Source organism: Hemicordylus capensis, chromosome 2, assembly GCF_027244095.1.
Source record: "Hemicordylus capensis ecotype Gifberg chromosome 2, rHemCap1.1.pri, whole genome shotgun sequence".
NCBI classification, from domain to species: Eukaryota; Metazoa; Chordata; class Lepidosauria; order Squamata; family Cordylidae; genus Hemicordylus; species Hemicordylus capensis.
In genome coordinates this window covers 411,734,579-411,749,997 of record NC_069658.1, presented here as the reverse complement: position 1 = coordinate 411,749,997, position 15,419 = coordinate 411,734,579, and the positions used below count along the sequence as shown (strand labels likewise).

At 43.7% G+C, this 15,419-nt stretch overlaps 1 protein-coding gene across 10 annotated transcripts in view; it reads right to left on the bottom strand.

The window, feature by feature from the left end:
• Positions 1-6,298, bottom strand: part of PRKCA (protein kinase C alpha) — a 306,310-nt gene extending 300,012 nt beyond the window's left edge. For 5 of the 10 annotated variants that reach the window (XM_053298397.1, XM_053298399.1, XM_053298401.1 and 2 more), the window contains exon 1: positions 5,890-6,298. In XM_053298397.1, coding sequence (XP_053154372.1) covers positions 5,890-6,062 — 173 coding nt within the window. In that variant the 5' untranslated portion in view covers positions 6,063-6,298. The remainder of the gene's footprint in view (positions 1-5,889) is intronic. The other 5 variants (XM_053298403.1, XM_053298404.1, XM_053298405.1 and 2 more) reach the window with 2 other exon arrangements.
• Positions 6,299-15,419: the final 9,121 nt, after the last annotated feature.

Sequence of the window (15,419 nt, the reverse complement as noted above, 5' to 3'; positions counted from 1 at the left end):
TCACAAAATCTCATGAATACCCATTAGTTGAGCAATACACTCTCTTTCCTTGACTTCCCTGGAACTGACTAAGCAGTATTGGTTCCTACACTAACATTTTCAACATTCTACATTACAAATGACTTAAAAAAAAAAAAAGAGCTTGAGTTTTATAAACAGAAAATACAAGCAAGAGTATGGCAAATTCTGCAGCTTCTTTAAAATAAAATAAACCAAAGCTGCTTGGGTGATGTCAGCGTTCCTGGGGGGTGGAATTCTCCAAGGCAAACTTTCCATCCTCCAGCACTAAATTCTAGGCATGGGCACAGCCTCAGAGCTGGGGAAGGAGAGAAGTTCATTCACTCCCTTCTTTTCCTATCAGCGGGAGCAAAAGGTTTTGAGCTCCTCGCCAAGAAACAGTCATACCAGCAAGCCTGTTCCGGATGATCTCCTCATCCTCAACAGCCACTGGCTTAAATAGAGCCCTGCATTTGAGACACTCCTCCCCCCTTCCAACCTGCTATGCCTTCCCTGGCTGGGCAAGTGTAGTGGCCAGACAACCCCTGGCTCCCAAAAGGGACTTGTTCTCTAACTCCACCCCCTTCCTTAATATCCCTGCACCCATTTGCAGCTGTCAAGTTAATATCGTGGCTATTCCCTCTCCACCAAGCTGCCATCTCCTGGGCTGTCCCTGCCCATCCCCCAGCGGCTGTTGCACTTCTCTCTGAGCTCTTCCTGACTCCTGAGAGGTAATTACTGGGGTTGCCTTGACATTTGGAGCCCCCGGCTTTCCTTGGTACCCTGCCGTTTGGCTGGGTACACAACCCTGTCCCACAGGGGAGGGTAGGAACTCCTGACAGGTGATTAATTGTAAATAGCACTACCCCTCTCGAAAATAGTCATCAACAGAAATCATCCATGTCTTGTATCCATTGCCCTTCATCCATATTTCCAAATGCATTATTCAACTACCTAGTCCTGTTGCTTTATGACTATCATCACTTACATAGGAAATGCAAGTTTGCTACATTTCTTATTTAAAAGTCACCTATATTTCATCTCTAAAGCAGAAAGGGGCTCTGAAGGTACTGCATGTTAGGAACATAGGAAGCTCCCATATACTGAGTCAGACCATTGGTCTATCTAGCCCAGTATTGTCTTCACAGACTGGCAGCAGCTTCTCCAAGGTTGCAGGCAGGAATCTCTCTCAGCCCTATCTTGGAGAAACCAGGGAGGGAACTTGAAACCTTCTGCTTCATCCCCTGAGGGGAATATCTTCCAGTGCTCACACTTCTAGTCTCCCTTTCATATACAACCAGGGCGGACCCTGCTTAGCTAAGGGAACAAGTCATGCTTGCTACCATAACATAAACATTTTCTAGACTCACTAGTTAGGAAAGACAACACACCATGTGTCAACAGCAGGGTGTCTTTTCAAGTTTAAAAGCATCCTGCAACCAGGTGCCTTATCAAGACAGGGTTGTTGTTTTTTCTTTTTTTAATGCATTCGTCATCCATATACACAGGCTGACATAGATCTTACAGCACCTTTATACCTGGAAACCCTTACTAACCCTTTTATATTTCAACAGTTTCCCAATTATTTTCTTCTTCTAATGACAGTCAGGAAATATGTCAGTTTTTAGCCTACATTCCAGTAGGCTTATGAGATCACCAGGCATTCTGTTTGTGTGTCCATCTGTGTGAGTATGTCCCGTCAACTTTGCAGTGCCTGGACCAATATGAAATTGTAGGGATACCTCAACAGCATCTTTTGTGATGATGGCATTCAACCCAATTCAAGATGGCAGACGTGTAAACTTCTGAGGCACAAGTGGGCTAACTTGTGGACTATTTAACTGATTTGACCAAATTAGGTAGAGTTGCAGTGGGTGATACAAGAGACACCCCAAAGACATTACAACAGTTTGTGATTATGTTTGTTTGGTCTAGGACCGTAAATAAAACTTGACTTGACTTGACTTGTGATTATGTCATTCCACCCTGATTCAAGATGGCAGATGCCTAAACCTTTGAGGTACAAGTGGGCTAGCTTGTGAACCGCCGAGCCAATTTAAACCAAATTTGCTACAGCTGTAGGGACACATAGGGACACCTTAGTGGCATAGTCTGTGATGATGTCATCTACCCCATTCAAGATGGTGGAAACATAAATGTTTGAGGTGCAAGTGGGCTAACTTATGGACTGTCTAACCAATTTGAACCAAATTAGGTATAGTTGTAGTGAGTGACACACAGGGACACCTCTATGGCGTAGTTTGTAATGATGTCATCCACCCTGGTCCAAGATGGTGGATACATGAACGTGTGAGGCACAAGAAGTCTGACTTGTAGGCCACAATAGATCTGAACCGAATTTAGTCCAGTTGTAGGGATAGTGAAAGGAAAGTGGGCAGATTATTTTTTACTAGAACAACTTGTTGATGAATTGTGTTTGACGAGCTCAATTATCTTTACTACCTTTTCATCTCAGTCCCCAGGATTTCCCCATGCCCAAACATGACAATTATCTACTGGCAGCAGTATTCTGTCTCTCTAGAAACTGCTCCTTCTCAACAAGGGCATTGTAGTAGGAGAATCTACACTATGCTCAGAACTGCATCATGAGAAAGGCTAACAAGGTCAAACAAAATAGGGAGGGTCTTACAAGGAATTTTTTGCTCAGGTTCTGATACTGCAATACAAAATAGACAGAAATCATTTAAGATACAAAGAGCTCACACATGTATGAATGTTTATACATACATATAAAAAACAATTCCTATTTTGTTCAAAAGGACTACTTCTAAACTTTCAGCCACACTTCATTTTAACGTGCAGCACAACCTATGCATGTCTACTCACAAGTCAACCTCATTGTGCTAAATGGGACTTACTTCCAGATGTGTGAATAGGATTGTAGCCATATTCATTGTAACACGAATGACTAGGTGTTCCGTCTATACCCAGGCCAGCTCTGACGTAAACAAGTTATAGCATGCAGCATAAAAGCAAGGTATCTGAATGTAAACTAATAAGCCAGGCATGAACACCCAATCACATTTTTCCAGCCAGATGACCATGTGGAAGATGCATAAGCTAAGGGTGCACAAGCACTCAGCGTTCACAAGGGAAAGTAGAGCTGTATGTGCCTACCCACTAACACTGTGGAAACTCCATATTCTGCCCAAGAAAAAGCATTGCATGGAATAATAGCTCTTTCCCCTTTCTGACAGTATACTTCAATCCCAAGGAAAATAGCAAATTCCAATCCAGATTGGGACCATGGCAGAGGGGAAGGGTCGAAACATCCCTCCATTCCCGCTGTGCTCCTAATTGCCCCATTCCCGTGGCTTATTTTTAACAAAGAAAAACAAGCATGATGGGCCAAACTCACATTTAACATAACGTTGTTTGACCCTAAACAAATTGCAGGAGACATATATTAACTCTCTGATAGCAATAACTAGGGCAGCAGTTGAGTGGGATTCTGTATGGTAGTTTCTATCCGTTATGTCAAGTTAACACATTGGTTACATGAAAGAAAAATCCGAGGACTTCCCATGGTGAAATGAAAAGGCCATACAAGTAGCATTCCTCACCGCAGAAACTTTGTATCTTTGCCAGAATTTCCTGGAAGGAGGAAGGTATAACAAGATGTGTGACCAAGGGCAATATCTTTCAAACTAAAACTGGTTCGGTGCATCAACTCATCTGAAGGTCTTACTGAACTCATTTATTTACGGTCAACGACCAAATAAACTGAAGGTCTTATTTTAGGGTTCTGTCAGTACATTTTCAAGGATGGATTACAGAAATAAAGAGGCCTCTTGGTCTTAGGCTACATTGGGGGTACCTTGCAATCATCCATACAATTGCTTACAGGGATTGTATACAGCGTTTTTTCAAATAAAGTTATATAGCAAGATCCCTTAGGAGATGATGTGGATGCTGTTTGTAAACAAAGATGTCTGTGTGGAGAGAACAGACTAGCAAGGAAACTCTGACTAGATAATTTGGCTGTGATGTCAAAGCAACTATAAAGAGTGGTATCTCAAAATTATAAGTTGCTCACCAATCAATGCCAATTCCTGGGCTTGCTGAACATGACATGGTGCCCCAACCCCTTTCTGTGGGACAGCAATGGAAGATACTCTCTTTGCATATGAGATTAGCAGAATTGCTCAACACAATGATGATATACAAACAAGGACAGGGTTCTCATATGTTTAATAGCTGTGGAAGAGGACACTTTAGAGTGTATACTTGTCATGTAAAGGTAAACTGCATGTGTCAAAGAGCCACCTTCTTCATAATTAGGAAAGGTGTAGAATCCTGTCCTCTTTGGCACTGAAGTTATTTTTCAGATATAGTCAGTAGAGTGGCTGATGGGGTTGGCATATGGGGGAGAGCAGTTAGCAGAAGTGGTATTTTCTAAGAATACTACAAAACTATCTGAAAGAATGGACATGGAAGGGTACTTTTTGAATTAAAGTCAATGTAGGGGCTGGTAGGTTTGTAAAAAAAATCTTAAATTTTAAGGTTTTAATTCATGGTTGATTTTTAAATTGTTAAATTGTTTTAAGTTTCTGTATATATTTTAACTTGTTTTATACTATTGTTAACCGCCCAGAGACAAAAGTTTGGGGCGGTGTACAAATGTAATTAATTAATTAATTAATTAATGAAACAGCATGCACATGAATTAATTAATGAAACAGCATGCACATAAATGGAGTATAAACAATCAAATGGATCTGGTTAACAGGATGATACATAGCTCTTGTATACCTTTTCTTGGGATTGTGGGTCTCTTACTGTAAGAGCCACACTATTATGTGGTGGTTGAGGATGGGGTTTGAGGATGGGGTATGTGCCCTATTAGAAAGCCTTGTAGGATAGCATGAAAATAACAATATGGATCGTGTCTTAGGAGATAGCAATAGCACTTACATTAGCACTTACATTGTCTTGGTGGGAAAGTATTGGTGGGATGTCTTGGTGGGAAAGTATTGGGGCAGGGGGAGTCTTTTGCCAAATGATAGGGTTAAGAAAGTGATTTAAAAGGTGAGTGTGTGCATGCTTCTGATGTGCATAGTAGGGCTGTATGAAGAGATTACTTTTTCAAATGTAGTGGCTAATGGGGTTGGCATACTAGGGGGGAGTAGTGAGAGTGGTATTTCCAAAGAATACTACAAAACTCTCTTTTGACATGATGCAGGTGTCCTGCAGAGTGATAATAGTGACAGTAGCGACAGTAGTCGAAGGATTCGAGTGACAATAGTAGAAGGATTCCAAGTTGGTGGCGTGCCTAAAGGCTCTCTCGTTGCGATAGTCCTGGCAGGTGCATCGATGAATCTGCACCACGAGATGGGCAATCAGAAACAGAGAGCTCTCGCGCTGTCTCTGAGGGGAAGTACAGAAATCTCTTCCCCGATAACTGGGGAAGGAGGAGGAGAAGGAAGAAGCGTCTCTCTGACTGGGAGCGCGGCAGGGACTCTTTCCATCCAGATCCAGACGGTGCTGGGCTGGCAAAACAATCTGCCTGTGAAAGAAAGCTTCCCCCTCTAGGAAGTCAAGGGAGCGACCGGGGCTGTTTCTCCCAGCGCGAGCGTCCTGCAGGGGAGAGTCTCTCGCTTTCTGCACCAAGCCAGCCAACGCGAAGCCGACGAAGTCTGGCTGAAGACGAGAACGATATGCTGGGGACGAGTGGGAAATTGCCAGCGGGCGACCCGGAGAGCCGACTGGTCTCTTTGGGGCTGGAAAGGAAGGAAGGTGGCCGCGAGGAACGGGGGACTGCGGGGGGGGGCGGCTTTGACAGACCAAAAGAGGCAGCCCCGCAGAAGCTGGCTGGCTAAGGGAGGGGGCGTGGGAAGGGGGAGGGATCTCTCTCTCGCTCACGGTCCTTACCAGATGAAGTCGGTGCAGTGGCTGCAGAAGGTGGGCTGCTTGAAGAAGCGCGCGATGAATTTGTGGTCCCTCACCTCGTGCACGTTCTTCTGCCGGAGGGCCCCTTTGCGGGCGAAGCGCCGCGCCGTGTCGGGATCCGAGCCAGGCTCGGAAGCTGCGAAGACGTCGGCCATGGCACAGCACTACCCCCTTTCGCTTCCCGCCTGCACTTTACTTCGCCTAAGCTAGGAAGCTTCTTCCTTTGCCCTGTCCGGCAGCCGCGCCGCCGACTCTCTGGCAGCTGTGGGGATGGGCGCTGCCTCCTGCCCGCTCGGGCTCCTCCTGACGTCTGAGCCACGCGCAGAAGGGAAGCGGGAGGATCCCATCCCTGGGCCAACCCCGCCTGCTCCGCCTGCTAGCGAGCTCACTGGGCCCCCTGCCGCGGGGGGTGGGAGGGCGGAGGAGGAGAGGGAAGGGCTGTGGCGAGACAGCGGGCGCGCGGCGCGCGAGCCAGGAAAACCCGTCTCTAGGGCAACAAGCATGCATGCACGCCCCCAGCCCGCGGGGAGAGAAGGAGGAGGGCGCGCGGGGGCGCGCCGAAGGTGGGCTTTTGACCGCCAGGAGCTGCCCCGCTCAGTCCTCGTTCTCCCTTCACGCAAGCTACAAGGCGACCAGGGTGCTGCGAAACCCACCTGTTTGCGTTCCATGGGCAGACTGCCACACCTTGGCACAATGGGTTCGTCTGAGTTTTCCAAAACAAGAGAGATACGGCGTGATGGTGTAATAGATAGTTTTGCCATATGCACACTCTAGCCGCATATTATTATAATAACTGTGGGACCTTCAGCAGGTTCACTCAGAAAGAAGTCCTACTGAGTTCAGTGGGGCTTTACTCCCAAGGGTCCAGCTTCGGTTGCCCCAGTCCTAAGCGTGCTGAACCATCTGAGCCTTTCCAGTGTTTCCACATCCGAGATCGGTATGTTTTGGACTGCAACCTAGTTGGAATTAAGGAAGGTCTGAAATCGATAGGGCATGCATACTCCAAGCTGTCCTTGGCTAGCTCCTGGGGGTTATGAGTTCCTTCCTGCCACGCAGGATTCTACGTTTTGCGTATCACCACAACAAACAACCCATAGATGCAGCCCTGTGTTGGCCTAGGAAAAAGCGTTGCCTCACATGTCAGCGTGTTTCCCGCCTCACACGACAGCCCGTGTCCGTTCAGCCAGTGTGCAAAAGGACCCAATGCCCGCCAGTCCCCGAATCCACACAGGGGCGGAGTGGATACAGGCACAAACACGAGAGCAGCAGAGCGACTTTTTCGTCAGCCACACTTGTGCAATAGTTCTTGGCTTGTCTAGTAACACAGAAAGTCCCTCTCTGAACCAAATGCAAAAGAACCTGTTGCTCCACGGCTGCTTCCCTCTACCAGGGCACGCCCGCCCGCCAAGCACAACTGCGCTCCGACCAATCCCTTACGCAACAGCAGCACCGCTGCTCACGTGGGAGCGGTTACGCTGCTGGGACTCCCTTTGCAGGGAAGAAAAGGAGGGACGCCGGGAGAAATTCCTCTTGCGTTGGTCAGAGACTGCAAGCCTGAGAGCCAAGAACCCGCCTCGCCTCCCTCCCTCCCTGTTCCATGCTGCCTCCTTCCAAGTTTGAACGGGAAGAGGGAGCCCTGCCTTCCCTCCCACCCATGATCCCCGAAGACTCGGGCAAAGTCTCTGAGGAGGAGTCCCAGCAGAAGCCGCCCATTGACAGAGGTTGCTCGCTCGCTGCTGGCTCATACTTCAAGACGCTCTGCGACCGCTCTGTCAGCTGGAGGCGCTGGGCACAGTGAGCAGAGCCCCATTTGCTAAGGGCGTTGTATGGGGACGGGCGGCAGTGTGCAGTGCACAGCTCAGATTTCAAACCATGCCTACTACGGTTGTTAAGTACCGGGAGGCCACTTTTCTAAAATCTAGGGTAGCTTGTGAATGTGTTGTTCTGGGGCATGTTCTGGAGGGCGAATTCAGGTAGTCGATCAAAGAAGTTCACACCGGTCTTCGTTTTGGAAGACAAAAGGGACCATGTGCTTTCTGGTAGAAGATACCAACAAGGCCATTACCCGTGATAGCCGTTGCCTCGGGTTCAGCGGCAAATCGGTAAAGGTTTCGAAATGGCTTTTTGCTTCGATTCATCATAATCATTGTTTCTGATAATGCTTCGGATTTTCTGCTATTGGTTAAGCATTTATTTATATAGCTGAGATCCAATTGTTACACTTCCGGGTTGAAACAATAAAGATCTTAATGTGTGTAGGGAAGAATAAAGAGATTACTGTCGTGTGGCACAATCTGTTCAGCCCCTCCTCAATGGCCCTTTGGTCAATGCCCGTAGCTCTGCCCCAAGTGAGCGTTACCCTGTACAGAAACCATTTCTAGTTTATAACAGGGTTTAGTACAGGCTTGCCTCACACAGCAACCACTTCATATCATATGCTGCAGAGCAGGAAGGCTTTTTGCTCAATTAGCCATTTCCACATCGTCTTAAATAGAAATCATTGCATCACACAATAACCACATACACAGAGAGAATTAATGCAGATGACCGTTTACCAACCGGTAACTTACTACACCAGACATGTCCCCACTAGATAAGCTGGTTTTCTGTATTGTTCTGCCAAATGTCAAGCAGACCTCTCGTCTGCATACCAGATTTCTTAAAAGCTGTGCTAAGATACTCTTCACAAATCCACAGCTGACCAAGTGATTTGCACCACAGTAAATTATTACTTTGCAGTGGTCCTTTGCAATGGTTCACCATTCACTCAGAGTTTGGTATGAGCTGCTGCTGCCTCGCTACTGGTGCTGCTGCAATCACCATTACAAAGCAGATTGCAACTGTAGCTATTGCCTCACACAACTTGGCTGATTGTTGGTACAGTATTTAATTAGGCCACATGCCTGTCATGTCAGTCTCATAGAACAGATTCCAATGGGGCCTGGTTTAATTGTGCAATGGCATATGTTAAGAACCTTGCCCATATGGAGTTTCAATTCACACTGCTACTGTCATGCTTAAAATAGGCTGCAGATGCCCTATGCATGCAGTGTGTTAACACACTATAGCATGATGTGTACCCTGGTCACAGTTTCTGGCATTCTAATACCACATATGTAGGCACTGATGGCCAAGTTTAAACTGAACACTGGCAGCTAGGCCTTTGTTTATATGCCCAGTATCATATTTAAACAAACCTGGCTGGGATTAAGTTAAGCATGCTGCATACCCTTAATCCGTCCATTAATTCATTGGGTCTTTGGTTAGATGGTGCCCTTTAGAAAGTTGGATTTCTATTCCAGGCTTTCTTGAGCAGCCGAGCCCAGCCCACTTGATGGGATGGGAGGAAATGCAATAAAGACAGGAAAAAAATCTGTATCTATATCTATTAAAATGGCCTCACACTGCTTCATGCTGTTCATTGTAAAATGTAAAGTGTGCCATCAAGTCGGTGTCAGCTCCTGGTGCCCACAGAGCCCTGTAGTTGTCTTTGGTAGAATACAGGAGGGGTTTGCCATTGCCATCTCTTGTGCAGTATGAGGTGATGATGCCTTTCAGCATCTTCCTCTATCACTGCTGCCCGATATAGGTGTTTCCCATAGTCTGGGAAACATACCAGCAGGGATTCAAACTGGCAGCCTCTGGCTTGCTAGTCTGTTCATTGTCCACCAGCCTAAATTAAGTCTGACAGTGCATCTGGGACATATTCAAGCTTGCTCTTTGATGGACTTCTGAGCAGGAGTGTTCTTCAGTGTTCTACAGTTATATAGATAGTTGCTGTTGCCAATATGAGTTCAGAGAACAGAGATACAAAATAGCATCATATCTTCTGCTGCCATATAGATTTATCTATCTACAAGATTTTCAAGCAAATGCTCTTGCATTTAGAGTGAGAGAGAAAAATTAATACATGTGTGCAGATTTACGTTGCACATGTATGCATTCAAACTAAAATGTCAATTATATCAGTATGTTATCCATTATATTTCAAATCTTGTAAATTGCAGTCTATAATTTTTGCTTTATATGTGAAAATTTACATAATTTTCATGTAATTTCTATAATTCACATAGCTGTTAAATTTCTTCATATATTCACACATTCTACACTCCCTATAATTTAGTTAAATCATACCTATTCATTTTCACTTCAGGGCACATGAGCCAAAACTTTTAAAATTCAAATTAAGGGTAATGGAATCAGCACTGTATTAAAACATCTCTTATTTTCTAGAGGCAACACTCATTTTACCCTATTATGCTGACCATATCAGCAGACTATGTTACCTGCAACTTCCTTCAGTTATACTTTATCTCTGTTTGTGCTGCATTTATGTTATGTGAGTGATTTATTGTTGGCAGAACATTCTATTATGCTCCCTTTTCCAAATCCCTGTACAATTATAACTAAATAGCAAATGATACATAACAATTTGATAGAAAATGTAATATTCAATCCTTGTTGAAGGATTTTGCTAATGTTATTCCACTTATTTTGTTACAACCTAGTCAAGGCAATTAATGATTCAGTGATATTTTACTGTTTTAATGCTTCTGTCTCATGTGCCTCTTGAGACACTTTTGAAATGGATCTCATATTTTAATGTTGTTCTGCTGTGTGTTTCTGTGGTAGATAATGGGCAGTCTCAACTTGATGGGATGTGTCAAAAATTATAATCATTTGTATAGCCTTCTAGACTTCCTTAGACTACTTCCTTTCATGTTTTCTTTTCTATGTCACACACCCCTTTGCAGGGCCTCCAAGTAACTGTCAAGTTTCAAGTGCATTTTCAGTGTGGCCTTTCTAGAATCATCAAGGCATTTTTTCCTGCAAGTATATCACAGTCCTAGTATGTAAAGGACACAGCAAAACCTATAAAACCCATGTTTAAAAGAAGAAGAAAGGGAGACATGTATTGCAAATAAAAATGGTCTCATACAGATTATCTTGACTCATTTGTGAGGAATGTAAAATAATACTGTATGTTTATCATACTTAATTATCATTACTAAATACATGCCAAGAATACTTAGTGTCCATATGTAAACTCATGGTTCCATCAAATGTGCAATAAGTTCAGATGATAAAGGGCCAAATTATTGCTTAACTTTAAATTATGGGCATGACTCAGGGCCCAGTGAATATTTGGGTACAACAGATAGAGCTGCATTACTGAGGTTAGGCAGATATAGACCTGATTGGTAAGATGAGCATTCGAAGCCCAATATAACAGCAGAGTATGCTTTTTTTTTAAAAGGCATAATCCAGCCCAAGATAAGTACTTTTAAGTCTCTTCAATGTCACTAGGCGAGTTAGGCTGCATTTCTATACACACTTGCTTTGAAGAAATGCAAATTCAATATAGTGGGACTTATTGCTGAGTCAACATGCTTACGATTTTATTATATGTATTTGCTTGTTTATTTATATTCCACTGTTCTCCCAAGGAGGCCATGGTTTATATTTATCCTCACAACCCCATAAGGTAGGTTAAGATGAGAGAGAAGTGACTGGCCCAGAGTCACCCAGTGAATTTCATGGCTGAACAGGGATTAGAACCTGGGTCTCCCTGGCCCTAGTCCAACACTCTAACCACTATACCACACTGGACTGTGCGGCACAATTGCTTAGATCTCCTATTTAAATCAATAGGAATTAGAAGTGCTTAACTTTAGTGGGATCATATCCAATCTTCTTAATCACTGCTTCTCTCGCTGCCATTTAGTATTAAATTCCAATCTGTCCAAAAGGGCAACATAAGGGTTTCATGCCATTTACAACCAATGCCAAGGTATTAGTTGAATGTTTAAAAGTGATTAATAAAATGAATGTTTTTTTCAGTTGGTTTTAAAAGAACATATCTACAAGAATATCACAGTTTTCCAAGAAAGGTTAGAATATGTGTAACCCAATCTCATATATTTTCTCAGAAGTAAAACTAACTGGATTTAGTGGGATCTCTTTCCTTGTTAGTGTGCATAGGACTGCAGCTAATGGATAGATTTAAAAAATCAAGTCAGAACATTGTTTCCTTTCACAAGCAACTGCACAAACACACAACACACACACACACACACATCCCATATACTGTTTGAAGGTTACACTGTACAGGTTGTCATTTCATTTTGCTTGGATACTGGGGGCGGGGGGAGTAATATTCACAATTGTTCATCACTAGCCTTTAAGTGCTGCTATAACCAGACTGGAAGCCCCCTAGTGGTGCAGCGGGAAATGACTTGACTAGCAAGCCAGAGGTTGCCAGTTCAAATCCCCACTGGTACATTTCCCAGACTATGGGAAACACCTATATCGGGCAGCAGCAATACAGGAAGATGCTGAAAGGCATAAACTCAAACTGTGTGGGAGATGGCAATGGTAAACTCCTCCTATATTCTACCAAAGACAACCACAGGGCTCTGTGGTCGCCAGGAGTCAACACTGACTTGAAGACACACTTTACCTTTACCTATAACCAGACTGAGGACATGTTCCTGCTCACACCAATTATCTATCTATCTATCTATCTATCTATCTATCTATCTATCTATCTATGATTTTAGTTAAATGTTTAAGTATTTTAGGGGTTTTTTAAAGCGTGTTTTAACGTTTGTCCTGTTTTGTTCTGATACGATGATCTAAACCATGTTGTTGCAAAGTGCCCTATAGATCTTGCAAGTAAATAAGTAGTATTACTTGGCCACTGAAAAATAATAAGGCTTTGTCTGAATGTCACACTTAAAGTAGATCAATATTCCTTATTAATATTAATGGCTCCATGCACAGAGGCTGGAAACAGGGTTCCCGGGAATGCCAGCCCCAGTCCAGAGAGTTCGGAGGAGCTGTGCCACCACTGCTGCCACTGCAATGAGACAAGCCAGCCAAACCTGACTTTATTAGGAATCTCCTGCTGTCCCATCTTCCTTCTAGCAAAGAGTCACTCAGAACAGATGCATATGTTCTATTTTGATGCAGGATATCAACTTCATTTCATATGGGGAACTCTTTGTAAATCAACAGCTCTTTCATACATTTATCCCACGGATAATTCTATTGTGTGTGAAGTGTATTGTAAGAGTGGCTTACATGACTGAGATGGGAAGCAAGTGTAATTGGCACAGATACATAGGGGCTCTTCACATGATTGATTTAATGTCAGTTTGACAATAACCAGAGATCTTCCTGTGTGTGAGCAACCCTTGAGTGTGTTGTGTCAACCCAAAAATTCCCCCACCTCTCTGGTTGGCAATGCACCTACCTGACCTGAAGCCAAGATTAACTAGCCAGTTTCAGATCCTAGATGAAATGGATCTCAGTTTCACGTTGGGTTGGTGCACTGAGGACTGGAGATGGCGGGGAATGTCTGAGTTTACATAACATGCTCTGCAACAGCACACAGGCAGCAGGGATCTCTAGCTTTCATCAAACTGACATGAGATTGATAGTATGAAGAGCCTCTCAGAGAAGTGTATACCTAGTTTAACGCTCTCTGAAGTCTTGTTCTAGTTAACTAAGGGTTCATCCACTACAACTTTTTAAGATCATCATCTGGATTTCCTGTAGTTCGTACAAATCAGCCAAGAAGCAAATTTTCAGAATGCATTTTAATCAAGTCCTAGTTCTTTATGTTTAAATGGATGATAAATTCATTATATCTTGACAATTTATTGAGTTTGCTGATGTTTGTCAGAGAAAGTTGGATTTTGCTTTTTCATTGGGCAGTAGGAGACAGCAGTTTCATCTAAAAATTATGGCCTTTTTGCTTGCCAGGAATACAGTGCTTGTCATGAAGTGTACATTACTGGCCAGTTTGGATTCCTGATTGAATTGGATTATATTTCCAGTTGTTAGGCTCCAGCTTGTTACAGAGGAATTAAAAATCCTTCGTGGATACATGAATCCTAGAATTAAATTTCTTTCCCCCCTACATAAATAAAATTACCAACCCTTTAGATTAATTTGAAAGAAGCACAACATCACTTTTCAGCACATGATGTGTTTGTATGTGTACTCTGCATTTTCTGTTTCACTTGAAAACTCTCCCAATAATCCATAGAATAAGAACATTTTTTAAAATGGCACCATAAACGTAGTTTGTTATTGATAACATTGTACTCTATGTCATCTCTCCAGAACCATTCTTGAGATAATTCAACAGGAAATACAAATTTACAGTTGTGCCTCAGATTTTAAGATTAACTATGGGAAGTCAGAAAAAGTGCAAATAAACATTCCTTTCAAAATAAATAACTGTTGAAAAAGCTTGATTCTTATCAATAGCTAAAAATCACATGGGAAAAATAATGTGGATAACAGGTAATTGTGCAGACTATGTTATGCACAATTGTTAGATTTGATGTCTGTATGTGAAAACTTGGAATCATGGAGCTCTTTCAATAATACTATATGTCTTGAATGAGCAGAATGAATGGTAGTCTTTCTTAATATGCTACTTTTCTTTCAAAATCCCCCACTGTCAAGACCCTGGATCCAGGACCCCTCCCCAGCTAGGAGACAAGGTGAACAATTCAGGGGACAAGACAGGGTGGGAAGACCCTATGACCCACACCTTCTCACACCAGAAGAACTAGGGGACTCCAGCCAAAGTTTCCACCATGACCTGAGGAACAGCACTGCTTCCATCCTCTGACTTAGGGGATGACCCTTAAGACTTGCCAGTCCTAGTAGAGGTCCCCTGACCCCCAGCAAGTCAGGCAAGTCTCCTTTAATCAACAGGGACTTTCCTCCAGAAGGGGCAGGCAGCAGCTTTCAAAACTGGCAGCCTGCTCCAAGCAGCTGCTGGAGCAACATCCCTCTGATGTTGCTAGATCCAGCAGTTGAGGGTTCCTGCTTGGAATTAGCCAAAGTCCTGACTCCTTTACCTTCAGACCTTTCTAAAGTCTGTGTCCTTCCCTGCCACAGTGGAGACCCCAGCTTGTCCTAGAACAGAATGCCCAATAATAAAAGAATATGAGAATTCATCAATAGATTGAACAGGATAAATAAGTAAGGATTTAGTCTGGAGTGTTATATCAACCCAATGATTTCTGTTTTTATCATAGATTGAAAACAAATCAAGCTACCAACCAAAACCACTGAGATAGCTTTCATGTCCACTTATTGAATGAGCAGCCCTTGAACATTCTGACACTAATCATGGAATGTGAAAAGATCCTGAAGTGCTCCTTAGAAATGTTCACCATGCTCTAAGCTTTGTTTCTTGTTTGTGGCAAAATGGCATTCTTGCTCTCCAGATTTTTCTTTTCTTTTTTCTGTTGTAACACTGTGGGGCCATTCACATGACTGGGCGGGTTGGCAGACGTCAGGGGCGGGGAGGCCAGTCCAACTCATCTTCCCCTCAGACAAGTGCTGCAATGTTGTTGGGAGCGCAAACCATGCTCCCAGACCATCTGCATTGCATGGCGCACTGCAGAGCTCCGGAGGCTGGGACGCAGTCCAGGCCTCTCGGTATCCCAAAATGCACCGTGCAACATGGTGATTTCCCCCAGGGATTC